The 26,587-nt window shown below is 42.1% G+C and overlaps 1 protein-coding gene across 1 annotated transcript in view; it reads right to left on the reverse strand.

Annotated features, from left to right (window-relative positions):
• The window catches only part of SCN8A (sodium voltage-gated channel alpha subunit 8), a 178,931-nt gene that overhangs the window by 65,584 nt on the left and 86,760 nt on the right, over window positions 1-26,587 (reverse strand). Inside the window, exons 4-11 of the mRNA XM_029955498.1 lie at window positions 24,623-24,712; window positions 23,806-23,934; window positions 21,885-21,976; window positions 11,101-11,322; window positions 9,637-9,700; window positions 7,547-7,688; window positions 5,185-5,391; window positions 4,053-4,346 (exon numbers count right to left, since the gene is read on the reverse strand). Coding sequence (XP_029811358.1) covers window positions 4,053-4,346; window positions 5,185-5,391; window positions 7,547-7,688; window positions 9,637-9,700; window positions 11,101-11,322; window positions 21,885-21,976; window positions 23,806-23,934; window positions 24,623-24,712 — 1,240 coding nt within the window. The remainder of the gene's footprint in view (window positions 1-4,052; window positions 4,347-5,184; window positions 5,392-7,546; window positions 7,689-9,636; window positions 9,701-11,100; window positions 11,323-21,884; window positions 21,977-23,805; window positions 23,935-24,622; window positions 24,713-26,587) is intronic.

Here is a 26,587-nt window from a genome sequence, read left to right on the forward strand (position 1 = left end):
GTATCTTTAAAATTCTTAATTTAATAGTAATTATTAAATTACATACTATAAATATTTAGTTATTAAATTTCTTAATTTCTAATGCGATAAATTAAAAGCATACTCTATAAAGGCACTTTGAGGTTCTCAACTTTTAAGAATATTAAGGAGTCCTAGGGGCATCCTAGGCTCAGTCAGTTAAGCATCCAACTCTTGATTTCAGCTCAGGTCAAGATCCTAGGGTCTAAGATTGAGCCCAGTGTGGAACCCCACACATGGAGCCTGCTTAGGATTTTCTCTCCCTCTCCCTCTATCCCTCACTCTCTTTCTCTCTCTCTCTCTCTAAGGAAAAAAAAAGGAAAGAAAAAAAAGAATATCAAAGAGTCCTAAGACCAAAAAGATTGAGAAGTGCTGTAATAGAAAAATTAAAATATGATGCAAAATTGCACTCAAGTTAAAGATTTATAAACAGTTCTAAGCCCTAAAACCACAGCAGTAATATTATAGAGCAGTGAGCAGGAGATTGGGTGGGCAGATGTCTTAAGGGGCTCTCTGCAGATCTGGCGATACAGAAAACTGAACTGAAGCCATGTTCCCTGGGAAGCCAACAAGAGAGACGACCATGGGCGAGTGGAGGTGAGTGGGGAGGGAGTCCAAAGGACCGGGTTCAAATCTTGACCAAACACCTACTAACCACATGACCTTCGATAAGTTAATGTCTCTAGGCCTCAGTTTTAGTCATTCTTCCAGATAAAATCAGAGAAATGGCAGAAGAGTCCTGGGAGAATATCACTTCCATGTAGGGTTTCTAAGCAAGTCATGGCAGATAGCCACGGCCTCTAGGAATCTACAATTTTTTTCAGAGGGGGAAATTAGAGGGAGCGAACATTTTCATGCAAAGCAGGACATTTCAGAAGCCCAGTTTTATTTTTTGAGCTAGGGAGCAATCAGTGCAACTCTGCACTAAAGCCAATAGATTAATCAGGGACCATTCAGTAACGGCACGAAGGTAGTCATTAGCCAGCTCAGTGGTGGCTCTCAAGACAAGGGCTGGATTACAACGAAGCTGCAATCACCCTTCTCCCCGAAAGAGGCAGAAGGAGAAAGGTGAGGTGAAGGTGAGACAGAGGTGGCTCCAGGCTACAAAGAAGTCCCAAAAGAGGTGAAATCAGATTTATAAAAGTCCCCCATTCATTTGTCCAACAAATATCTGAACATTAGCCTATGCGGGCCTTGCCTTTAGCACTTTTCTAAGAGAGGAAAGAATAGTAGGAGTTCACACAGAGTAAAAAGCAACACATAAAGAGATATGTAGGAAACTAATGGAAAGATAAGATGGTAATTTCCAGTGAGGTGTGGAGTGGGGGGAGGCAGGGAAGGTTTTCTGAGAGAAGGATGTGAAGAGTAAGTATGATGTGGACACAGAGAGTGAGAAAAATAGAGCATCTTAGAGAAGGGGTTTCTGGAGCAAAACTGAGGGTAGGAAACAAACATCCTGGATAAGAAGCATCTAGTGGCTCATTCTGGTGTAAGTGCGGGGTGACTGACAGGGCGCAGTGACTAGGGACTTAAAATGTCAGGAGAGGGGAGTGCTGTGATTTCCAGCTACAGGCTGGCACTTTGTTAGTAAACAGAATGAATCTGTTTAGGGAAATTTCATCTCCTATTCTTTGTAATAACTATTCTACACTGTCAGTATTTTCTTTAAAGTCCCTTCTCATTCCTTTAAACTCAACCTCTTGGGGCACCTGGGTAGCTCAACTGGCATCTGAGTCTTGATTTCAGTTCAGATCATGATCTCATGGGTCCAGGTCATAATCTCATGGTTCACGGGTTCGTGCCCTGAGTCGGGTTCTGTGTTGAGAGTATAGAGCCTGCTTGGGATCCTTTTTCTCTGCCCCTCCCCTGCTTGTGTGCATGCTCTCTTGAAAACAAACTTTACATTCAACTTCTCATTCCCTTCAATAGGACTTTGAATTTCCTACATTCCTGCAAACTAGAGACATTCCAGTGCCATCTTCTTCAACTTCCTACTCCCTATCTACAAATTTGTCCACACCCACATTTCCTGTCATTTTGGGGTAAAAGGTAGCCCTTTCCTGCTAGAGACTCTATCTAGTTTCACATCTTCCAAGACTTCGCTCTAGTTTCTTTTCTATTCTACTCCATTTTTGACTTCTACTTCCCCTTCTTCTGGGCTCCCCCACCCCAGATTATAAAATACTTACCTTCCATCCAAACTTTTCAAGAAGATTTTTGAGACGTCTGTACTCATTGTCTCCAGTTCCCAGTTAATATAGCATCTATCCTTATCCTGGACTAAAGTGTGTCTTTAAAGTGCTCAATGACTTCTGCCCAATCCAGTGCTTTATTTCCAATTCTGATCTCATGAAACATTTCTGTTAACTTTCAATTCATTGACCACTCACCTGTTTTCTCCAACCTTTGTGCTCTCCTGGCTTCACTGACCTGGTTCTCTTAGCACTTCTACAGACTGTCCCTTTGTTTTCCCTCGTGAGTTCCATCTGCGATGGCCATGAGCATCAGCGGTGGAACACCTTGCCCACTGTTCCTTCACCTGACACAACCTCTGAGTACCTCCGCAAGTCTCATGGTTCCAATCACCACCTCTCTGCTCAGGACATCTTCCCAGAGGCATCATTTGACTATCTGTGTGTCTAAAAGACGTCTCTACTGGGGTACGGGGTGTCCAAACAGGAACATACTTTTTTTCCCACACCTGGAATGTTTCTTCTGCCCTGTTACTCCCCCACCCCCACCCCATCCACACACACACACACACACACACTCACATTACCTGACTAATTCCTGTTTAGTCTGTGCCAAACCTCCAGGTTGCGGTAGATCTGTGCCCTCTAAACACTCCAGCCTACCTCAGTTACAGAAAAATACGGAACCCCTGCTGCTATTATAGAAACAAGTTTCGGCAGCCGCCCCACTACACTGTAGGCTCCTTAGGTCAGGACAGTGAACCACCGTGAATCTCTGGGAGCCAGCATAATCCCGGAAGCACGGTCGGTACTCTGCAACTGCTTGGTGGTGAATCACAAGAGCACTGTGTTGGGAAGTGCTCTGTTGACGGTGTACACAACATAAAGGCTCGGGAGAATGATCAGAGGAAACAAACCCGCAGTGATCCGTAGAACGGACTAATACAAGAGCCCGAACTAAGATAGAGCTAAGGGGATGGGAAGAAGGGCAGGGACACGAGAGATTCTGCTGTGACCAAGTGAACAGGACTGGCAGAGGCTGAGCTGGGAGTGGAGAGGTGTCCAGGGAGAGGCACAATGGTCACCTCTGGGAAACAAGACACTGGGGACACTGCCAGGAGACCAGTAACTGTAATCTATTTCATGCCGCACTAACTTTCTAGCATTTCTCTAAAATTGGGAATTTAATGGCCTCCGAATTGGATTTTGGTGGTGTTCTTTGAAATCCAAAAATAGGTGTTGTGTGGTGATATTTATAGTAACAGAATGCTCAGTAATTATCCCTAAGTCCTCTCGTCTCTCTTTCTCTTAGTTTCCCCATTTATCAAAGTTGGGTACAACTGGAGGCTTTTAACCTATCATAGGCTAATTTATCAGCATGACATTATATACCTAGAATAATTAATCACTAGAATTTGCCACACTCAAATAAGGTGACCTAGAGTTTCAGGTCTCTTTTTCTTTAACCTACAATTACATGCAATTCTTAAACAGAGATGTTTGAAAGCTAAATTCTGATGTTCCAACACTTAAGAAGAAAGATAGAATGGAAGGCCTACTGGTGTAAAAGGGCTTTAGGGCTGCAGGAAGGCGACCAGAGGTGATCACGTGGTCATAGGGCTGGCCCAGAGTAGAGAGGGGAGGGCAGGACTGCAGCAGAGGAGGGCCCCAACACGCCCACAACACTCCCTCTAGAGCACAGTATGGACCATGGAGAGGGAGACCGGAGGGTGCAGGGAAGGGGCTGGAAAAGGTAGAGCAAAAGAGGGGGAATGTGAGAATCAACTGAGATTAGCAAAAGGAGAATTTCTCAGGCTTATTTGACCCAGTACAAATCATTACCTGATTCATGATGGAAAACTTCCTCCCTATTCTGTTGTCTGGCAGCCGAAAGCCCTTCCTCCTCATCCCGTCTTCCGACTCTGACTTAAACACCTTTTCAGGATCCCCTTTTTCCTCTCCTTCGGAGAGTTCCTTCTGCTTCCTCTTCTTTCTCCTGTTACGTCTTTCTTTGGCACTCTTGGAACTGAGTTTGGATATTTCAGAGGAGCTCCGTGGAGAGCCTACCCCATCTTCACCTTCTTCCTCTATGGCATCTTCTGAGACGGTGCCTGCGGAGGTGGCCATCGCTGCCGCCTGGGGTGGGGGACACACAGTGACAGGCCAGTCAGAAGCAGTTCCCTGCAGCCGCAAGGAGCCAAGCATCCAGTGCAGATCGAAGATCACTTCCCACAGATAGGGGAGGCGGGGGCAAAGGAGAAAGGTGAACCAGCCCGGAGAAGAGACCGCGGCCAGGACCAGGCTGTCTCCATTCCCGGGGTCATCGGTACCGTGGCACACAGCCTTGTGTAATCAGAGCAGGACCCTGGAGGGAGGGCTCTAGGGCTTATTCTCAGAAGTATCTCTGACAAGAATGTGGCTGCATTCTTGGTGCCAAAAGACATCTTATGGACAACTCTGAAAATGAATGCTAAGAAACCAAGTTGCACCTTATGGGCCCAACGGTGTAAAAACACATGTATGTTTGGACAAGGATCAGACAGCAAAGCATTAGGGTGGTGGGATCACTAGACTGTTTTTCCCATTTCACTTTACTCTTTCACCTGTATTTTCTTTTCAGTTACAACCAACATTTTCATAATTGCAAAGGATGTGTGAAGGAGATCCTAACAAAAAGGCAACGCTTATAGGAAGCATGCTGCGTACTGCTCGGGCCACTTGCTCCCCCTGTCCAGCCAGCCTAGCAGCGGAACACTAAACAGTTGAGAAAGTCGACCAGAGATCATATTAACAGACCATGTGGCCATGAAGACAAATGGAATAACTGGGCCAGCCACCTGCAGTCGTTACTTGGATCCTTTTAACCAGATCAGTGGCTTCTAATTGACAATGTGCCTAGAAAAGATCAACTGCAGTGACAATCAGATAGGGCCTGAGTCACACTGGTCTGGCTGGCAGGACACTGATCACCAACCTGTGCCTCTTCCTGTTGCTTCTTAAGTTGCTCCAACATTGCTTTGAACTCGGCCTCTTTTTGCTCAGCCTCCTCCAGTGTTGCCTGATTCTGTTCTTCATAAGCCATGGCCACCACAGCCAAGATCAAGTTCACCAGATAGAAAGAACCCACAAAGATGACCAAGACGAAGAAGATCATGTACGTTTTCCCGGCAGCTCGTAGGGTCTGTAAAGACAAAGACCATTTTCTGAGTCCTGTGCATCAAATGAACCAGGCAGAAGTGAGCTTGTGGGGTAACCGTCCTCTGCACGGCACCACTGCACTTCTGACAGAATGGGCCCTCGGGGTACGGTGTGCCTTCGTACTGCAGAGTACTTAGCACCAAATGGCTTCCTCTAGCCTCAGTTCAGAATAAATGTCACTGGTATCTCCCATTCCTTGTGACAGGAAAAGTCCTCTTCCATTTCCACATACTCCTCATATACTCCTTTCATGGAAAAATGCTTGATTTTTTTTTTAAAGGGGAAAATGCTGTGAGCTAAGAATTATATTTGGCTTTGTTAGCTGGTTCTAAAACAAGTATAAAGAAATGAATACAAGACTTCAGCTCATTTATCTACTGGTCCTCAAAGAGCATTAACAGCCAGATTAGGGATTGGGTCCAAGTCCTCAGAAGTCCCCATCTTGAGTGATGTCTTTCCTTTTCTTCTGCAATAGGATGGGTTTTTAAAGAGAGATATGGCATAAAGAACAGTGGGGAAAAATATGAAGGAGGATTCTCGGATCCTCTAGATTCACTAGTTGTGAGCAAACAGACATCAAAGAACACTTGGGTGTTAGGCTATGTATAATGCGACTGACTCCACATCTGAATTTCATCATTATTCTTTAAAAAAATTTTTTTTAAATGTTTATTTATTTTTGAAGGGGGGAAGGAGCAGAGAGAGAGGGAGACACATAATCCGAAATAGGCTCTAGTCTCTGAGCTGTCAGCACAGAGCCTGACATGGGGCTTGAACTCTCACTAGTGAGATTATGACCTGAGATGACGTCTGTCGCTTAACGGACTGGGCCACCCAGGCGCCCCCACTGTTATTCTTTTCAACTACAAATATTTAATGAAACTTAGCATCAACTACAAATATTTCATAAGAAAGATATGAACCTGAGCGAACTCTAGGCTGTCCAACAGAAAGTAAGAATTCCTTACGGGATCTGAATTAGAAGCTTCCCTTCAAGGGGCGCCCCTAAGTGTTCGACTTCAGCTCAGGTCATGATCTCATGGTTCATGGGTTTGAGCTTCATGTGCTGATGGCTCAGAACCCGGAGCTGCTTCAGATCCTGTGTCTCTCTCTCTCTCTCTCTGTCTCTCTCTGCCCCTCCCCTGCTTGCACTCTGTCTCTCTCTCTCAAAAATAAATAAACATTAAAAAAATTAAAGAAAAAAAAGAAGCTTCTCTTCAACACATTCCTAATTTTTTTATAGTTATTTATTTTTGAGTGACAGAGAGAGATAAAGCACAAGCAGGGGAGGGGCAAAGACAGAATGAGACACAGAATCCAAAGCAGGCTCCAGGCTCGGAGCATTCAGCACAGAGCCCAATGAAGGACTTGAACTCAAACTGTGAGATCATGACCTGAGCCAAAGTTGGATGCATAACTGACTGAGCCACCCAGGCGCCTGACATGTTTCTTATTCTTGAACTGGCATCACCAAACACCAGAGTCAAATAGAAAACAATGAATTATCATGGAATTTCTAAGCTGGAAGACCCTTAGCAGTCACCTAGACTTACTTCTCCATCACCACCAGCAAAATTAAAATACTTGCCCATAGTCACCAATATAGCCCAAAAGAACGGCGGACTTTTTTTTTTTTAATCTGTCACAATCTATCTCAGTAAGTTTGCATATGTTACAAATCTCAAAAATGTTGATATGTTTAGAATCCAAGGTCTTTGTGGATAGAAATCTCATCTTTCTAATGTCTAGCTTAGTGCTTTGTACAGTATGTTTAATTGATATTCCTTAAAAAGACTCCCTAAGCCAAAAATCTGAGCAGAGAAATACTGCAGATGGTCTGGTGAAACAACAGGAAGTAAACTGAGATAGCAGATTCCCAGGCCAGGCAAAAGGCTGTCAAGGCTGTGAGCCTCTACAAGCTTTACATGACTGGGCACTAAAGAAACACGGGCAAGAGCTGGGAGAATTCAACTAATTTTGTAAGTCAGCTGACTCTGAGAAATAAAATCCCAAGATCCTGCATGATGTCTTCACTGAAGTTCTCTTACACGGAATGTCTCCAACCCCACATACCCTCATACGAATTCTGTCACCAAAGAAAAAAAGGCAGCACTCAAAACAGAGGTATTTCTACTTACCAGCTGATACAGGTTTTCCCAGTAGTCCTGGGTCATAAGGCGAAATAAAGCCAAGAAGGCCCAGCTGAAAGTGTCAAAGCTTGTGTAGCCGTAGTTGGGGTTCCTTCCTGCTTTCATGCACTGGTAGCCTTCCGGGCATTGCCTGAGGAAGGAAAAGGAATCTCAGCGCTTTTCAATATAATTCTACCCAATCATCAACTATAAGTTAATAACAAATAACCATCTAGAAAGTCAGGCCAAAATATAGGTATTAAGAAAAAAGAAAAGGTCAACTTTTCAAAAAAATTATGTCTTTGGGGACAGCCTAGGATCAGAATCACCAGGTTTGCCTCTTAAAATTGCTGAATCCTATGTCCTACCCAGACTAGGAATAAAAGCTCTGGATATGGGAGCCACGAGTCTTCATTAAAAAAAAAATGTCTATTTTTGAGAGAGTGCAAGTAGGGGAAGGGCAGAGAGACAGGGACCGAGGATCCAAGGGTCTACAGCGGGCTTCGCACTGGCCGCACAGAGCCCAACGTGGGACTAGAATTCACAAACTATGAGATCATGACCTGAGCTGAACTCGAAGCTCAACTGACTGAGCCACCCAGGTGCCCTCCGGATCTGCGTGTTAAAGAGGCACATCAGGTGATTCGTATGTACACCAAAATTCAAGAACCACTGTCCCAGATTCATACCAATGTGTAACTCAACCTAATTTATCTTGGCTATGATCCCAAATGACAAATGGCTAGCTAGAAGTTCTTCTTCATCATCTTTGTTCTCTTAACATTCATCAAGAGAACCTATGTCATACTGGGAATTTCAGTGACCTCACTTTTACCAGTTCCCCTGCTTTTAGACTCACCTGGTATGTATTTTAATGCAATGTCTGGTATCTACTTTGATACAGAAATTAAATGGACGTGGAGTTGTCACAATCATCTTAAAGTACCAAATCCTAGAGGACCAATATACTACGGAAAATGATGGGACAGCCTCACATTTATGTAACTTTCAGTTTCCAAAGCATTTTCATGTGTGTTATCTAAGTGCATCATGACAATAACCCTTGAAGGAAGTGCAGACATGACTTATTAATTCCATTTTATGAAGAAATTGAGGCTCACCTAAGTGAAATGGCTTGCCAAAAGTCTTAGAGCTGAATGTAGCAGAATCAAGATTTGCATTATGTTGTTATGTTGTATTAACTTGTGTTCACAGCAGCATTACTCACAATAACTAAAACACAGAAGCAACCTGAGTGTCTGTTGACAGACGAGTGGATAGACAAAATCTGGTTTTTACAGACAAGGGAGTATCATTCAACATGAAAAAGGAAGGAAATTCCGACAGATGCTGTAACATGGATAAACCTTGAGGACATCATGCCAATTGACAAAAGCCAGTCATAAAAAGACAACTGCTGCATCAATCCACTTACATGAAAGACTCAGAGTGGTCGAAATCATAGAGACAGAAAGTGGAACGAGAGGGGAGGGGGCAATGGGGCGTTCGTGGTTAATGGGTATTGTTTCAGTGTGGGAGGATAGAAAGAGTTGGATGGTGGATGGTTGCACAACCATGTGAACCTACTTAATGCCACTGAACCGTACACTTAAAAATGGTTATGAGAGTAAATTTTATGTTCTATGTATTTTACCACAGTTTTTTAAAAATGGAAAAAAAAATACTATGTTGCTGCTCTTTTCCTTCCCCATGCTATCAGGCCTCGTATGTTTTGGGTCATCCTTGGTACTAATCTATTGCCAGGACAGTGTCCCTACTATATATGTTATTAATTGTGGCATAAGGTATAAGACAATGGGAATCTACAAGAGACAGGCAAGATACCTGGTGTTGGAGACTCTATCCTTCTTAGCCTTTTACATTTTTTATTTTGGCTTGAGACTATAGGCACATTCACCTACTAGAGAAATGCCAATTTTGGATGGAAAAATACGAACCAGAAAGAAAATCTGAGTCCACCAATACATCAGACCCAGGTAGGATCCACCATAAGAGCACAAAGAAAAGGGAAAATACTGGCCACTTTCATCTGACACATTATTTTAAGGGGCAAGAATAAAACTAGGTGAGCTACTTACCCAGCATCAGAACTGTTCCCACAGAGTAAAGGTTCCAGCATGCCAGGAACCGTGTAAAAATTTGCTAGAAAAATTTGAAGAGGAAGGAAATGAAAAAGGTAGATACAAGTAAATGAGAATAAAGTTACACTGCTCCTCACTAGCCCCAACAGAAGCAGTTACTGATTTTAGCTCACATAAATCTTTTCTGACAGAAGAAAACCTGATAAAATTCTTTCCTCTTAATTTTTTTCATATATATCTTAAAAATGAAAAATGCTACTATGTAGTCCTAATACAATGTTCTTTTCACAGACACTTGACTTCCCCTCATATTTCCAATCTATATGCTAGTTTCTGGGACTTGAAATTAAGGGTCTAAAAGTGAGTTTTCTGAGCTCTTTATTCCTTTATACAACTCTGGCCTTCTATCCATCATCTTCTTCATCTAAGACAAACGAAAATCCTCACTGATCACATTACCACATCCTATATTAAATAAGAAGGCATGCTTCCCTTTCCTGTATGTGCCCCTGAAATTCCCTTTGCAACATTTTCTTATGGCTACTTAATTGCCTTTATTCCTCAGGAGTGACTAATAGTGGTATTGTTAATTTTCCCCATTTTATTTTATTAAAATTTTTTAACATTTATTTATTTGAGAGAGAGAGAGAGAGAGAGAGAGAGAGAGAGAGAATGTGTGAGCAGGGGAGGAGCAGAGAGAGAGGTAGACCAAGGATCTGAAGTAGGCTCTGCACTGACAGCAGAGAGCCTGATGCAGGGCTCAAACTCATGAACCACGGCATCATGACCTGAGCCAAGATCAGACGCTCAACCGACTGAGCCACCCGGCGCTTCATTCCCCATTTTATAGAAGTACCACCACACCAAATGCTCCTTAGCATAAGACCCAAGTGCTTTGGTTCCTGAAATGAAACTATTAAAACTCTTTAACTATAATAGGCTCAAATGGTTACTTAGAGACTACCTGACTCCCCACACCAGACTATGATGGTCTTAGTAATATTAAGAGAATTTCCTACGCATATTCTAAACTAAATGCTTAAATATCTGAGGTTACCCAACTAGAGCAAATGGGTTTTTTTTTTTTTTTTATCAAACTGATTTCCAAAGCAAAAGTTTAGGGGTGCCTGCAAAAAAAGCTATAGTTTCACTTCTGGGTTTAAAAGGAGAGGAAAATAACTCAGAGTGCGCTTCTGAACACAATCCTACCCAAGGAAAGGGAATAACTTCCTCAGGCTGCTCCAGTGGTACAGGATTCCTTTCCAGCCCCAACTACTTTTAAAGCCCAGTGACGGCTTCGGACCACGTAAACTAGAGACAGACTTGTCTTAAACTTCTTGCAGTGGTGATGGTGGAGGGCACTTAAGGGGAAGAGCACTGGGTGTTGTATGGAAAACAATTTGACAATAAAATATTATGGAGAGAAAAAAAAAAACTTCTTGCAGGAAAGGGGCCACCTACTTTTATTATTGATATACTCTTCCCAATCAAAGCCTTTGGTGCCATTTTCCAGATAGCTCTCATTGAAGTTTATGGGCCACACAACACACTTGTTTCGCAGATTTCCCATGAAAAGCTGCAGTCCAATCAAGGCAAAAACGCTCAGGCAGAACACTGTCAGAATCATCACGTCCGACAGCTTCTTCACTGACTGGATTAGGGCACCCACAATGGTCTTCAGGCCTGTGGAGATAGAAGCCCCAGAATCAGAGTCACCTCATGCCCCTTCCCCACCTCCCCCAGCCTCCCTCTTGGCTACTGGCTTCTATTCCGCCCCACAGCGCCACGCTTAAACCATGGCCACTTTGTCTCTTAGGCCATGGGAATAGCAATGGGTCAGCAATATTATCAATCTTTCCAGAAGTATCAATTCTTAACTCAATTTTTAAAAAGAAAAAGAAAGTTCCTTCTCCAACATGCAGCTCTTTTCTTCCTGTACTTTCCTGAGTCTGACTGCTGCCTCGTTCCTAAGCGAATCAGGCTCTTACTTGCCTCAGAGCCTTCCTACGTGCTGTTCCCTAGCCTGGAATGTTTCCTTCCATTCCCCTGTCCTACCTACCTAACTCCTATTCATTCTTTGGGCTCAGCTTAAATATCAACTCTCTGGGAAAGCCTTCCCTGACTTTACAATTCTTCTCCCTCCTCCATTATTATTAATAATTTAATAGCATCTTATATCTTCCTCTGTAGCATTTATCATGGTTATAATTAATTATTTACATCTGTCTCATTCACAGCTGTATCTAGACTGCCTAGCCCATGGCAGGTACTCAGTAAATATTTGCTGAATAAACAAACGGGAAAATCAGGGACTGAGGAGGTTTCCTGACTGGGCAGAGAACTACTGGAACGTTGAAAAGCCAAGTAATGAGAAAGTGTGATAAATATTTTCCCAACAGCTCTGGAGATGCCAATATATTGAAAAGGTTATTAGCAACCCAGTATTTACGGGTCATCTTTCCATTTACAAATACACTTTCTCTGTATCACAGACATGCCCTGTTGTCTACAACTGACCTTTTTTCTGTCCTAGATTGAAAACAAAATAAAAAACATATAACCCACTTGGATTTGAGGTTTAAATGCAAGCCATTGGCTCAAATTTGAACCTGCAGGTAGCTTTCTCAGCTGCACACGGAGTCATCAATGATAGGAGACACAGGAGAACATGGTTGTGGGTTCCTGATGTTTGGGTCAAAACAGATTCCATATGAGGCTCTTCTGAGCATGCCTAGGCATCAGGCCATCCACAGGACGTAGCCAAAAAAAGCACTGAGCACTCCAGGGATGGCAGTGCACCAGGACAGATGGGAGGCAAACACAGTGCCTTGACACACAGGCCTCAAGAGTGACCACAGTCCCGATCCACTTCCGAAGGCAGGAATACCAGACTGAAGTTCATGAAAAATCCTAATCTTGGCTGTGAAGTATGAAGTGAGGTATATAATTACTACTCTTAACTAAGTTATACCACTACTTGTATGACCTGAGCAATATACCTAACCTCTTGGAATCTTAGGTTTTTCATCTTTTAAAATGGGAGTAATAGTAGTTGACTATTATAGGGCCGTTGTGAGGATCAGGCATGATTCATCTAAGCACTTAGCACAGCACCTGGTCCACAGCAAGGACTCAAATGTTAATTATTTTTGTCTGAACCTCAGTTGACCCATCTATAAAAAGGTATTTACAAAACCCCTCACTGGGCTGTTGTGAGGTTTAGATAAGATAATGAATGTAAAATAAAATACCAAGTACAGTACCTTGGCACTTGACACTTGCAAGCTATCACTGTTACATAGACGTTGCTGTCCTCAGAGATGTGATTGGGAAAATGATACTACATAGCTAGCCTCATATGGTGATCTAAAGGGGGGTATGGACATGATTGGGGTTTTTGCTGTATTTTGCAAGTAACCACCTAGAATTTTCAAAGTTGAATTTGATAGAATTTTCTATCCAAGTCCAATAATAGTAATGCATGCTGTGAGAAGCACAGGACCTGGCATGAAGCAGGCACTTGATATAAAATATATAACATATACACATATCCTTTTAAGTTTGTTTATTTTTGAGAGAGAAAGAGAGATAGAGGACACGTAGAGGAGGAGCAGAAAGAGACAGAGACCGAGGATCCGAAGTAGGCTCTGCACTGACAGCAGAGAGGCCGACATGGGGCTTGAACTCATGAACCATGAGATCATAACCTGAGCTGAAGTTGGGACGCTTAACTGACTGAGCCAGCCAGGTTCCCTTCAGTTAATATATTTCTATTGAAAGAGCAAATGAATCAGAAGTTTTCTTTCCTGTCACATATAACTTGAAAGGATTCTAAGAGAAATGAAAGAAACAAGAGCTACAAATTAAGACAGCAGAGATACAAAAGTGTGCAAAGGCCTGTGCTTTCTTATGGAAAAGACCTTCCATGAAGACTGTGGCCACCAAAAGGATGAAGAAAGGCTTGTCTGCTTTCAAGACACAGGAGCACAGAACATTTCTAACCTGATATTTCCTCCTCATAAGGCTGTGCAAAATGAGCACCAGACAGGGGAAGGCAGGAATTGGGTCTGGGCTCAGCCACTAGTTCTGACGCACTGTACGTCAGAACAAATCCAAGCCTCCTCCTTCGTCTCATTTTCTCAAACACAGAATGTACGTAAACACAGGAGTACGTGGCAGTGGGTAGTGGAGGGAAAAAAATGAAGAATCTTCTTTAAAAGTCTTTCAAAATAAAGCAGAGATTTTTTTTTCAGATTAAGCAACTGAAATTTCAGCCTTTTATTTGAAGGCCCTAAGAAACTGTAGTATAGTCACAGAGGCAAGTGAGAAGATACTGGTGGTATAAAATAGAAGGCAAGCATCAAGATGTGAAAGTTGTTGCAGTATTATGGGCCTTATTTTCAGAAGTTGCTGAGGCATAGAAAAGTCCTTCCCTGTATTTGGCTCGGTTGAGGTGGGTCTATACTGGGTCAATAAATCAATTCTAGGCTCCTAAAATTATACAGCTCTGTTTTCAAAGTCAAAGCATGATTAAAAAAAAAAAGAATAGTTGAATAAGTCCCTGAAGAATAGCTGTAGTTCCTCTTTCTGGACTTCTTTTTTTTTTTAATTTTTTAAATGTTTATTTATTATTGGGAGACAGAGAGAGACAGGGCATAAGCAGGGGAGGGGCAGAGAAAGAGAGACACAGAATCGGAAGCAGGCTCCAGGCTCCGATCTGGCAGCACAGAGCCCGATGCGGGGCTCGAACCCACAAACCGTGAGATCATGACCTGAGCCGAAGTCGGAGGCCCAACCGTCTGAGCCACCCAGGCACCCCCTCTAGACTTCTTTAAGAGCTTATATCTCCCCTGCATGGTTTAGACAAACACTTACATGAACATGGGATGACTGTTCAAAGCCATTTCTATTTCTATTTTAAATGAACTGAAAAAGAAGCTGTAAGTGATCATTCATATGAGTAACATGAGTATAATACTACAAAGTAGTCAAATCAATGCATTTGTGATGTAAATACATACATTAAATTAAATTAAATTAAAAAATCCATACAATTTTAGAATGAGTCTAATCTGATTTTCCTGGGCTGGAAACTCTCTGGACAGTTCCAGGCCCATATAATAGGAAATCTCAGGCCACGAGGCTCCAACAATCCCCTGTTCCATGAAGCTGGGCTTTCAGCAGCCTCGTTTGTAGGAAGTGACTTTGCGTTAGTAGTTTATAGATGTCAGGGTAGACATCTGACCTACATACCAATTGTTTACTCCAAGAATTTTTATTTATTTATGTATTTATTTATTTATTCATCCATTTTTAAGTTGTTTTAAGTTTATTTATTTTTGAGTATGGGGGAGAGGCAGAGAGAGAGGAAAACAGAGTATCCCAACAAGGCTCAGACCTGACAGCAGAGAGCCCGATCCGGGACTCAAACTCACGAACTGTGAGATCATGATCTTAGCTGAAGTTGGACACTTAACCAACTGAGCCTCCCAGGCGCCCCTCCTCCAGGAATATAGGCAGTCCAGTAGTCTTTTAAAGTGGAAGGAATGATAACATAAATTTGGGAACTAAGTGGTAGGTTTATTCTGTCATCATGTTAGGATATGTCTGAGAAGTAAAGGCCGTTAGTAAGCTAAGAGATAGAAAAAGGAAACGGACACATGGAGTGAAAGAAAAACATTAGAAAAAGTACTTCCTGGTATCTGGAGCTTTCCAACTCTGCATTCTGGTTTCAATGGCTTCCAGAAGCCCAAAAGCATTCCAGCCCTTAGATTCCCTGAAGTACTCATATATCCTTTCACTTGCAACCAAAGATACACTAATCATACGTGGAACTCATCACTTCCCTGGGAATAGACCTAAATGTTCTCAATCAGCTGGTTTCAAATCTTTTCTCCATAAACCAGATGTCATTGCTGGAGAAATCTGTAAACATGAGTCAAGAAAGCAAAAAAAAAAAAAAAAAATTCAAGTGTTTTGTTTTGAAGTCTAAGGTTTAGATCAACTCCCTGGTGAGAGTTCTTTAAAGCTTTCAAGAAGTTTAAAGTAGAAACTTAAGCTGGAAATGGCATTCAGGCATACAGATCGTCAGAGAAACAAATCTTAATTAAGCAACAGTAACCACTAAATAACACTACCGATGGCCATCTAAAAAGTTTACTTTCCAAGATTCTCATCAAGGTCCCACAGGAAGAAAGGCGATGCAGTGTGGTGGTAGCATCCCAAGGCAGACACACAAGTACAAAGCACTATTAAGTGTAAATGGTTACTGGGTCATCTGGCCTCAGCCAAGACTCTTCTTCCTTCCATTAGGGCTGATGGTTGTGAATGACCATACTTGCAGAAATCAGTGCCAAGTTAGGGAGAACATGCTATCAAGAATGCATCCCCCCCCCCAGTTTTATTGAGAAATAATTGACATACATCACTGTAGAAGTTTAAGGCATATATCATGATGTGAAATGTGAAATGACTGTGAAATGATTACTATAGTTGGTTCAGCTTACATCTATCTTCTCATATACATATATATATATATATATATATATAATAAAAAGGGAGGGGAGAAAAAAAAGGAAAAAAGATTTCCTTGTGATGAGAACTCTTAGGAGTTACAACTTTCCTAAATATCACACAGCAGTGTTAGCTATAGTCATCATGTTACTCATTCCATCCCTAGTACTTACTTTCTCTTATAACGGGAAGTCTCCACCTTTTGACCACCTTCCTCCAATTCCTCCTCCCCCCACACTTTGCCTCTGGTACCCACAAATCTGATCTCTTTTTCTATGAGTTTGTTTGTTTTTAGATTCCACACATAAGTGAGATCAAACATTTCTCTGTCCAACTTATTTTACTGAGCATAATGCCTTCTCCATCCATGTTGTCACAAATGGTATGGTTTTTCTCATTTTTTATACCTGAATAATATTCCAGTGTGTGTGTGTGTGTGTGTGTGTGTGTGTGTGTGTGTGTGTGTGTGTGTGTATCTACATCTGCATCTATATATCTCACAACACTATCTATTGGTCCATCCGTGGACACTTGGCTGTTGTAAATAACGCTGCTATGAACGTGGGGTGCAGATACCTTTTTTGACTTAGTGTTTTCATTTCTTTTGGATATATTCCCAGAAGTGGAAATGCCAGATCATATGGTAGTTCTATTTTTAATTTTTGAGGATCTTTCATACTGTTTCCCATAGTGGCTGCACCACTTTACTAATCCCAACCATGTGTGAGGGCTCCCTTTGCCCCATATTCAGGACCAGTGCTTGCTGTCTCTTGTCTCTTTGACAAGGTCCATTCTAACTTGTGTGAGGTGATATCTCATTATGGTTCTAACTTGCATTTCCCTAATGATTAGTTATCCTGAGCATCTTTTCACGTACCTGATGGTCTTTCACATAACGCATTTCTTGAGCTCAAGCTCTGCAGTCTTGCCAGCAGTGACTGACACGCGCTAGTAAATGCAGCCAGGCAAAAGTGCTTCCTGCTATCATCAACACAGGTCACTGGAGTATGAAGCTGCTGGTAGAATTTCTGACCCGGTACATGAAAGAATGGAAAATGCCACTGTGCTGGCTGTGAGGAGAAGTTGCCTTGCTTCTTCTACTGGCTCACAACCCCACATTCCAGAACAAGCAAGATACTGACTGAAAACTGATTATCCAAAACAGAGCAGAATGCTCCTTCAAACAACTCCTACACAACAGAGTGTGCAACAGAAGCCACGTGGGGGCAAATTGGACAGCGAGAACTCTTGGAAAAGGCTAACATTAACTCGCACTGGGATATGTCTGAGCAGAAGCAGTTAAAACATTTACTGTAGATCAAGAAAAGATAGCTGGACCCAATGTACAGAAATGTCAGCTACCGGAGAGGAAGTTGGGACATCTAAAGAATTTTGAGAAGCAGGTGAGGCCTCTAGGTCCAAAGGCACCTCTGAACCTCCTGTCACCTTTCACAATGTGCAGCCATTCTCTGAACAAATGAACAAAGCCTGCTTCTGTGCCAAGCCCAGAGAAATCTGCTATGCATGCTGGAATCAAAGTCTTCCACCATGGTGATGCCTGATTACAAATAAAGTAAATTTCTATTTCCTGGTTTGTGGCTCAGGTTGAAATCTATTTGGTTTGAAGCAACGCAAGCTAATGCTACAAAACTCACACAGGCCTGGGCCTCAAGAGGAATAACAAGCAGTTCTCACACCAGGGGAAATAAGTTTCCACAATCCCCAAAGTCTGGGTTGGTCTAAACAAGTCCCAGGGCAAATTTGTGCCAGGCCACTTTTTTTTGCTGCAGGTTCAAGCCTCACAATGATATATATTCTTGAAAGTTCTGTAGATCAGGAATAATTTGGGAGAGATCTGGAGGTAGATTTATGTACCAGATTTATATCACAAAGTCTCAGCAAAACTTAAACTAGCTCCCAAAAGTGGAATGGTGGGATCCTATGAGATTTCAGTGTTTCCCCACTTAGGGTCATTGTGTTAAACTTGGGCTATGTTTTTCTGAGAAGCAATGTGGGAAAAGAAGAAATACAAAAGCAACTGGATTAATAACTAGAATACTGTAAAGGAAACAATGAGGCTACATATAGTCTGAAAACACTTCCTATCCCCCTTCACTGTGCAGCAGAAATGGTCATATTCATAGTGCATACATTTAACGAAAATGGTTTCTTTGTGAATATGTGGGAGGAAAAAGGGCCCATCATTTTCCCTACTTCTTATCTGATACCACAGGTAAGGAGAGAAAGTAACAAATGAAAGCACAGGAATGAAAAATCAAAGAGAAAAGTGATCAAGAAATTACAACTCTAAAGAAAGCAAAATGATATTAAACTACTATGGGCAAAGAGAGAAGTGGTGCTTTTCAGGAGTTGCTGAAACGATGGTAGAAATGAGAAGTAGCAAGTAAGGCCGTCCCAACCCATTTTTATATACACCATTAAGTGTTACTACTCTCTAGGAAAAACCTCAGATGCCTACTTTGAGATGTCCGCCCTATCTTTGGGCAGGTCAGTCCTGCGGCACATGGTCAAAGCATGGAGAAGATGAAACTTCTAACAAGGTCATTCAGAAGCTCAGTTTCCTACCTGGGCTCCAAATGAATATAAAACAAAAACAAAGTTTTAAGACAAAAATTTCTACTGAATTTCTATTCAGTGTCAAGTTGAATCTGGCAAACTCCAGACCAAAGGAAATGTAGAAAGGGTCTCCTTCTGTAAAGGAACCTTCCAGCATGCAGTTCGCAAGCACTGTTCTTTAAGCCAAGCTCTCTGAAGCAAAAGGGAAACCATGTGTGATGCATGTCTAGGTCTTGAGTCAGCAAATAGAAAGGGTCAGAATGTGGGTTTGGTCTTTTCTAAGCCACGGGAAGGCTCTCAGTCAAAGCACTTCTTATCCAAAAGGCTGGAGCTAACAGATTCACTGCACTGTCCCATCTCCTGGGAGTCCTGACTGTCCTAACACACCTAGAATATCTACCAAAGGTGCTAAGAGGGAAGACAACGTCAGCCCAGGTGAGTGGGTGAGTCTCCAGGACAGGAAAACTCCCATGAAGGGAGCTGGGGGCTTTGGGAGATCTCGCAGACCCCACGTCAGCTCTGTAGTTGCTCTTGCTGCTGTTTCTGCAGTTTCAGCAAAAGCCTATAGTTAAACTGGGAACAGGAAAAGGCAAAAAGATCAAGTCCACTGAAGTGATCCAAAAGAAGACTTGGTGCACAAGATGAGGGCTTTCACAAAGAGGGAACTGAGGCCCAGCCCTACCATTGAGTAAGAAATGACTCAGATTTCCAATCAAGAAATGGTGTCACATCTACTGACTCATACAATGGTATTCCCACCTTGAAAGGAGACCTGAGAAACAGGCAGGTAGGAACAGGGCAATAGCCCTCTGTAAGTAGTACAGGGAGCGAGAGGATTTGGGATAAAAAGTCACACTTTAATTCAAGTATCAATTATACCACTCACTGACAGAGACCTATCACTGGCTTTATTATCCCTTAAAGTTCTTCTCCATCCCAGTTAACTTCGCAAAACTAGCTTGAGTGGGGGTGCTTCTAGAAACAGGAATCCGGAATCTATTTCAAATCGTCCAGCTGAGGTCTAAACCCTGACACAAACCCTTTTTTTGGGGTTTAGGTTTCTTCTTTAAAATAATAATTGCTATACTAAAATCATTTATGGAGTCCCACTAGTGTTCACAAACACTACAGACATGCGTTTATAAATATATTTTATAGATGGATTGATTGACAGTAAGAATAAATTAACGTGAGGCCAGTCAAGAGTTACCCTGCAGAAATGCTGTGGTCAGAAGCTATCCACACAGCAGAGACAGAAGCTACGAGCTAGACCAGAGATAGCATCTGCTGCCCTAGTTAGTGAACAGAACGCAGCTTTCCAATTTAATTCTGGAAGAGAAGTTTCGAGATCACAAGAACATAAAGAGACAGATGCCTTGCAGAGTACGTTGGGGGAAGTGAGCAGAAAACATAGGATCATATTTAAAAGAGGCCAGAGAAGAAAGAGAGCAAAGGAAAAATGAAAGGAGAGACTTGGTGCTCCAGATGCCTTAAAGAATAAGACGAGGCCTGCCTAAGGGTTAACCCACCATCGGGGAGCTGCATGCAGCTGCCTGGAGAGTGAACTGTGCTTTCTGTCAAACGGATTTAAAATGGCTAGGAACCGAACCTTAAGTCAAGCTTGTAGTTTTTTGCCAGGAAGAATATACTCTGACACCCAGCCTCTAGCTGATAAGGAGAAAGCTCCCATTGCTAAATAGAAAGGTATTCATTTTCAGTCGGGCCTGAATTTACTGGCCCACTTCATGGCCCAAATTTATAAATGGAGAAACTGAGGTTTACCTTCCTTGGGGTTCTCAGAAAGCCACATTCCAAGCTGGCCTTCTCCAGGATTCTACCTTTGTGCTTCCCTTTCTCTGTGTTTGATATTTAGATAAAGTTGAAAGGGGGAAGAGAGGAATATTTCTTGAGTCAGCCACAAGAAGAGCCACGTGACACCAGGAACAGGATGCCTCTGTTCTTCATGTCTCTGTTCTGACAAAACTGCACTAAAAAGCTTGGTCTCTTGGGAGTCTTCCCTGAAAACCCCTGAACACAACCAAAGTCCAAGCAGCAACCACATGGTCTTGATTTCTGCCACATTCCTGCCAGTATATCTCAGGCTCGCAAGACTAAGGCTAACAAAAGTATCTTTCCTGCCAGATTTCGAAACCAGGCTTTAGGAAAAATCGGGAGTAAGGATTACTCGGGACGGGAGTAAGGACTGAGATTAAATTAAGGGTGTTAGGTCGGGGTCCACAGGTGGGTTTCAGAGGGGTCTGCAAACTTTCCCCTGATTCTCAAGAGTACCCAAACCCTTCAAAAGGTTAAGAACCACTGGGCCAGCTCAACCATGACCAAAAAGAAAAAGGCAAAAATTACAAAAAGACTGTCAATTAACTAGCTCTCAACCACCCACAGGTTCCTTGTTTCTTTCCCCTCAAGTTTCTTTCCTTTTTGTTGGCCCATATAGTCAGATGTTTGTATCTAATCTTACCTTGGATTGTTTATAACAGCATCTGCACAAGCTTTCATTGGGATTTGTGTTTGAAAATGGTCTCTGAATGTATACAGAGCAGATATCCACTGGTTCTTACTCCAGTGAAACAGTCAGCAAGAGAATGTGATAGACAGTGATTATTAAAGTTCAGTTCCCTGACTCTAAGGCTCTTCAATTTGGCTATAGCACTGGACTAGTCAACGGGGTAAGTCTCTTCTGTGGTTAAACAATTCCATTAACACAGTAACAATAAAAGTATAGTTCATTGAAGACATCCCATCCGCAAACCATGCGACAGGAAGCCTAGAAACCGCAAGCAATGGGATGACAGTGAATGTTAAAATTACTGTAATTCCATGAGGCCAGGAAGCACATGATTTACGTTCAGTGAGACGGCTAGCTCGGTGACAATTTTTTTCATATACTCTACGATCCAAATGATGTTTAAGCACGTGCTTTTTCAAAGCATGGAATGGGGGCTGCATGCCTGAGAAAAGCGCTGTCACTGAAACTGTCTTAGGACCAACGGGCCATCCCAGAGGGCGTCTCCTGGGAGACACATGCGGAGTGCAAGGCCATACCAATTGCGCTGACGCCAGCTTTAGAATGTGGTGGACAAATGGATGGAGGGGAAGGAGGAGATGAGGCAGTCAGTCTTGTGTGTAAATTTTCTCACCTGGAATTACAGAGATAGTTTTCAAAGCTCGCAGAACCCTGAATGTTCTCAGCGCTGAGACATTGCCCAGGTCCACAAACTCTGTCACATATCTGTAGTAAGGGAGGTCACACACAGACACAAATGACAAACACAGACACGAACACAAAACACCGAAGGAAAAAAAACAAAACCACAACAAAACAAAAAGTACAATACGTCACGTCAGGGCCCTAACCCCACACCTAACACCAACCCCGGGCCATCTTACCTGGGATTACCGAAATAGTTTTCAAAGCCCTCAGTACCCTGAAAGTGCGTAGAGCTGAAACATTGCCTAGGTTTACAAACTCTGTTATATACCTGCAGAATCAAACCAAAGTTAACTTGTAATGGTACCACCGGGCGAGGGTTTGACAATGGGGGGAAGAAAGGGTCTTACACACAAGCTATGGTTTCATTTCTTTTTGTTGTTGAAAAAGAAAATTTCAAAACATAAACACTTAAAGAACACATTTCTTTTTTCAATTGGGCAAAGAAAATTCAAAAGAATATTTGAAAGGACTGATACGACCGGAGGTTCTAGGGGCTTACTCTCTTACTCAGCATCGTGCTGTGTAGATCCCAATCAGAGTGACTACTCTGCCCACGCATTATGTTTAGTAAAAAGGAAGACCAACAGGTAACAAAGGCTTACGTCCCCAAGCTTTGTGAACAATTTCTTAGAAAAAGGAGACAAATTTCTGCCGCAGAATCCCCATAAAAACAAATCTACACTAAAATAACTCCCTCGTTGACAATGGCCAACGTGCCTAAATGTCTATATATAGGACTTATCCGAGCGTTGTATGCGTATCTTTGCGGTTGTGCTTATAGATGAAGTTGTAGCCTGTGACATACAGAAGCAGGACTCAGCATCAGGGGATCAAAGCAAATGGTGTGTTAAGTGCCCATTTTGTCACCAGCTCTGTGCCTAGCAAGGACACTTAAATTTTTAATGAACACCAATGTGTACTCATAATATTGGAAAGCTAGAAATTGCCTTAATATAACAGAAAGTCAAAGTTCCAGTTTCAAATATCCAATGCATACCACTCATTCATTCATTCATTCATTCATTCATTCATTCACATTTTCTCATTGAAATACATCTTTCTGATGCTCAGATTCATTTAAATACAAACACACTCAACATTACACATCTGCATGCACACATATAGCCTATATGACACCCTTATACCCTACTATACCAGAAAGTGCTTTCCCAACCTGAAGATAAAAATAATAACGTCTGTTATAACTCTTCTCATCAGCTAAGTTTCCCAAAGAGACACATGTTCATTGTTAAAACAACACAAATTACCAAGAGCGGCTAGCATACTAATGGGGAATTATACAATTATCTCACAATGGTTTGAAGTTCTGGTCAGTACTTCCTTAGAAAGTGACCAGTTTAGATACCCTGGCTCATGTTCTAACTCTAAAATGTGCTCTGAAGTCCCCAACATCTGGGCCAGCCCCATGAAATTACATGCGCTATAACATACCCAGGAAATGGATTTTCAGCTTAATTAAGGTTTACACCTAAAACATTTCCAGTCTTCACTAAGGCCCTCTAGTGATAAGTGTGCAAACCTTGGTCAGTGTTATGAGGGGGAAGAAAATATGAGAGCACGTCAATGGAAAAATCACTTCCTACTTCCTTTCCTAGCTGTAAAGCCTTGGCTAACCTTCTCCCGCATAGACATGCTGTCACTGCCTAGACCGTCGAGCCCTCACAAGCAAGGATCACAGGCATAAGCCAGTATAGCCTTACACGGTTACCCATTAATTCTGCTTATAGCTGGCCACAAACGCACACTTACCAACACAACCAGGCATACGACCATACATCCATAACCACACACAGAACGTCAGTCAATAAAGGAAGCAGACAACTTACGCCATCATGATGACACTGAAATCTAACCAGTTCCATGGATCCCGTAAAAAGGTAAAGCCATCTATGCAGAAACCTCTTGCAATGATTTTCACTAGTGATTCAAATGTATAAATCCCTGTGAATGTGTACCTGTCAAAGAAACAGATAGCTTGAGGTAAGTTCTGAACAGGCAGACATTTGACATGAATCTTTTAAGGTAATGGTCGGTGCCTGAAGTGCCACTTCAAGTGACAAGAGACAAAACAGAACGGGCGCAGCCAATGCAACAGGAGGAAAGGCAGGGTGACAAAGGGATGCTTTGGAGGAAACTTACCGAAACACAAAACCAAGAACTTTGGAATGTTGTACTGGGTGCCTTCTAGTGGGTGATCATTTTGAATCAGGTGAGAGGCCCCAGAGCTATTTTTAACTTTAGACAAGTCAAAAAAAAAAAAGAAAGAAAGAAAGAAAGAAAGAAAAGAAAAGAAAAAAGGAAGGAAAGGAAAGGGAAACCTCATGTTGGAGAAGAAGGCAGTGCCATGAGGGACTGACTGAGGGTACAAGATGGCACTGGGCCAGCAGGTCAAAGGTGCTGGCCAGCACAGCGGAGGGTGGAGATGAAGGGCAGAAACTTCCAGAGCACACTTTGTCTTTCTAGAGTTCACTTCTAAGGATATTTCCTAAATTCCACATGGATCCTCCCCACTCTCTGTGAAGTAAAGAGTGGGGGGGAGAAATAACTTTTTCCCTTGATGTTTAAAACTGTGCAAAGCAAGATTCAGCAAGTAGAAATCCTTAAAACAAAGCAACCAGACAAATAAGTGAATGAGCTACTTACTCCACATTCTTCGACCATTCAGGAGGGTTACTAAAAGTCATGAATACACAGTTGGTCAAAATAGTGCACATAATGATCATGCTAAATACTGTAGAAAAGAGTCAAGGGAGAATATATAAAAAATCTGGACTGTTTTCTTCCTCAGAAAGGAAACACATTTCACACTGGGTATCATGAGAATTAAATCAGTAACCTGAAAGGAGACAAAGCCCAGAAGACAAGGAAAAGGCGAGGTGATAATGAAAATCACCATCTACACAAAATGCCACCATATATGCATCCACACCTGACCAGAGGACTGTGGGCGGACACGGCAGGGCGGCCATTCTCTTTCAAAAGGGCTGTCACCGCTCTACTCCTTTTGGGCAAAACGTTCCCCACTCTTGCCACTTTAGCCTGAGCTATGGAATAAGCCTCCAAATACCTTTATAATGTAACCAGAAATATACCAGTCTATCAGATGCCAGAGTCATTAGAGGGAAAAGTACATTAAATCCAATCTGTATTATTCAGTACTCATTTATTAATTTATCTTGTATAACTACTTACTTGAAAATGGTTTGCTTTTAATTTTGATTTTAATGGAGGTATAGTTGATATACATAATGTTACATTAGTTTCAGGCTTAGAACGTAACAGTTCCCATTTTTCCCTAGATCTCCAAAGGGCTGACTTGTCCGTTGGAGGGCAATCTTCAGCCGCTATGTGCGGCATTTGCACAATTTGGGAAGCCAGTTATGGCCTGTTGGAAAAGGATTTCAGGGACATCTGCCCCATTGTACCCCTAAAAATTAGATAAACGGGTACATTCATCTAAGTATTTTGCAAGTGCCACCATTTTGTTGCCTTTTCAGTCCATCCCAGATTTTTCTCAGCCCTTTTTGTTCTGGTCTCCTGAGAAAACATAAACTCCTTTAGATCAGCATGTGAGTTATTCAAACTCAAAACTGTCACTTGAATCAGCAAAGAAGCCTTATCTCATTTGTTGCTAATTCACTCCCTCTTGCTAATGGCATTCACCGTCTTCATTCTACTAACGGAGTTCTAAAAACAAAAAATACTTCTTACAGCTGGATTTTTCTTCACTATATCTTGATTTTTCTTCTGGGAACAAAAGCAGAAGACACGGTCTTCTGATCCAGCAAAAAGGGAAGAAGTCCATTGTGAATTATTTATTCCTTAGAAACCTTCAGATTTCAGAACTGTTACTTGTACACCACAGATTTCAGAATCAGGCTGCTAAATTCTTCAGAGTTAATAAAATGTGGCAAAAGCTTAGCAAACGAATTTGCCAAAGTTGTAACTGCTGGCTTCTCATCCTACCTGAAGGATACACTACCCGTGGGAGCACAGGACTAAGACTAAACACCCACCATTAAATTTCAAGTTATGCAAAGTAGCTAAACACATCACATAATTTTTCACCTGTCATATGCTCTCCTATATTCAAAAAAGTCAGGCCACATGAGTAAATTGGCATTTTCTGTTTAAGGGCAGTAAAAATACCAGAAAGACTCGTATCAGTCTTAAAATCTAGCTCTAAACCTCTGTACCAAGGAGGCCATTTAATCTGAGAAACTATCTCAGACATTTTCCATACTCGCTTCTCAAGAAATCAGAAATATTCAAGGCAGACCTCTCAGACATTCATTCAATGATTTGTGCTCAAGAATCAGCCTTCCAAAAAATTCTGATATCAGACTTATATTAAAGAAATGAATCATATGCCTCAGGATAAAATTACTGAAGTCTGAGAGTTTTAAAAAGTTACAGGTTACCGTCTTAATTTGTCTGTCTTCACGATACCAACAAAATTCCAGACTCCCATGATATCATCCTAGGAAAAAAGAATTAGCTGGAGCTCAGCTCAGGATCCGGCGGAAGTTCACTCACACTGCTGACTGGGGGACAGTCAACTACGCTATTGATAAAATACTTAATATACAATTTGATTGTCAAAGTTCA

Source organism: Suricata suricatta, chromosome 10 (assembly GCF_006229205.1).
Source record: "Suricata suricatta isolate VVHF042 chromosome 10, meerkat_22Aug2017_6uvM2_HiC, whole genome shotgun sequence".
Lineage (NCBI taxonomy): Eukaryota > Metazoa > Chordata > Mammalia > Carnivora > Herpestidae > Suricata > Suricata suricatta.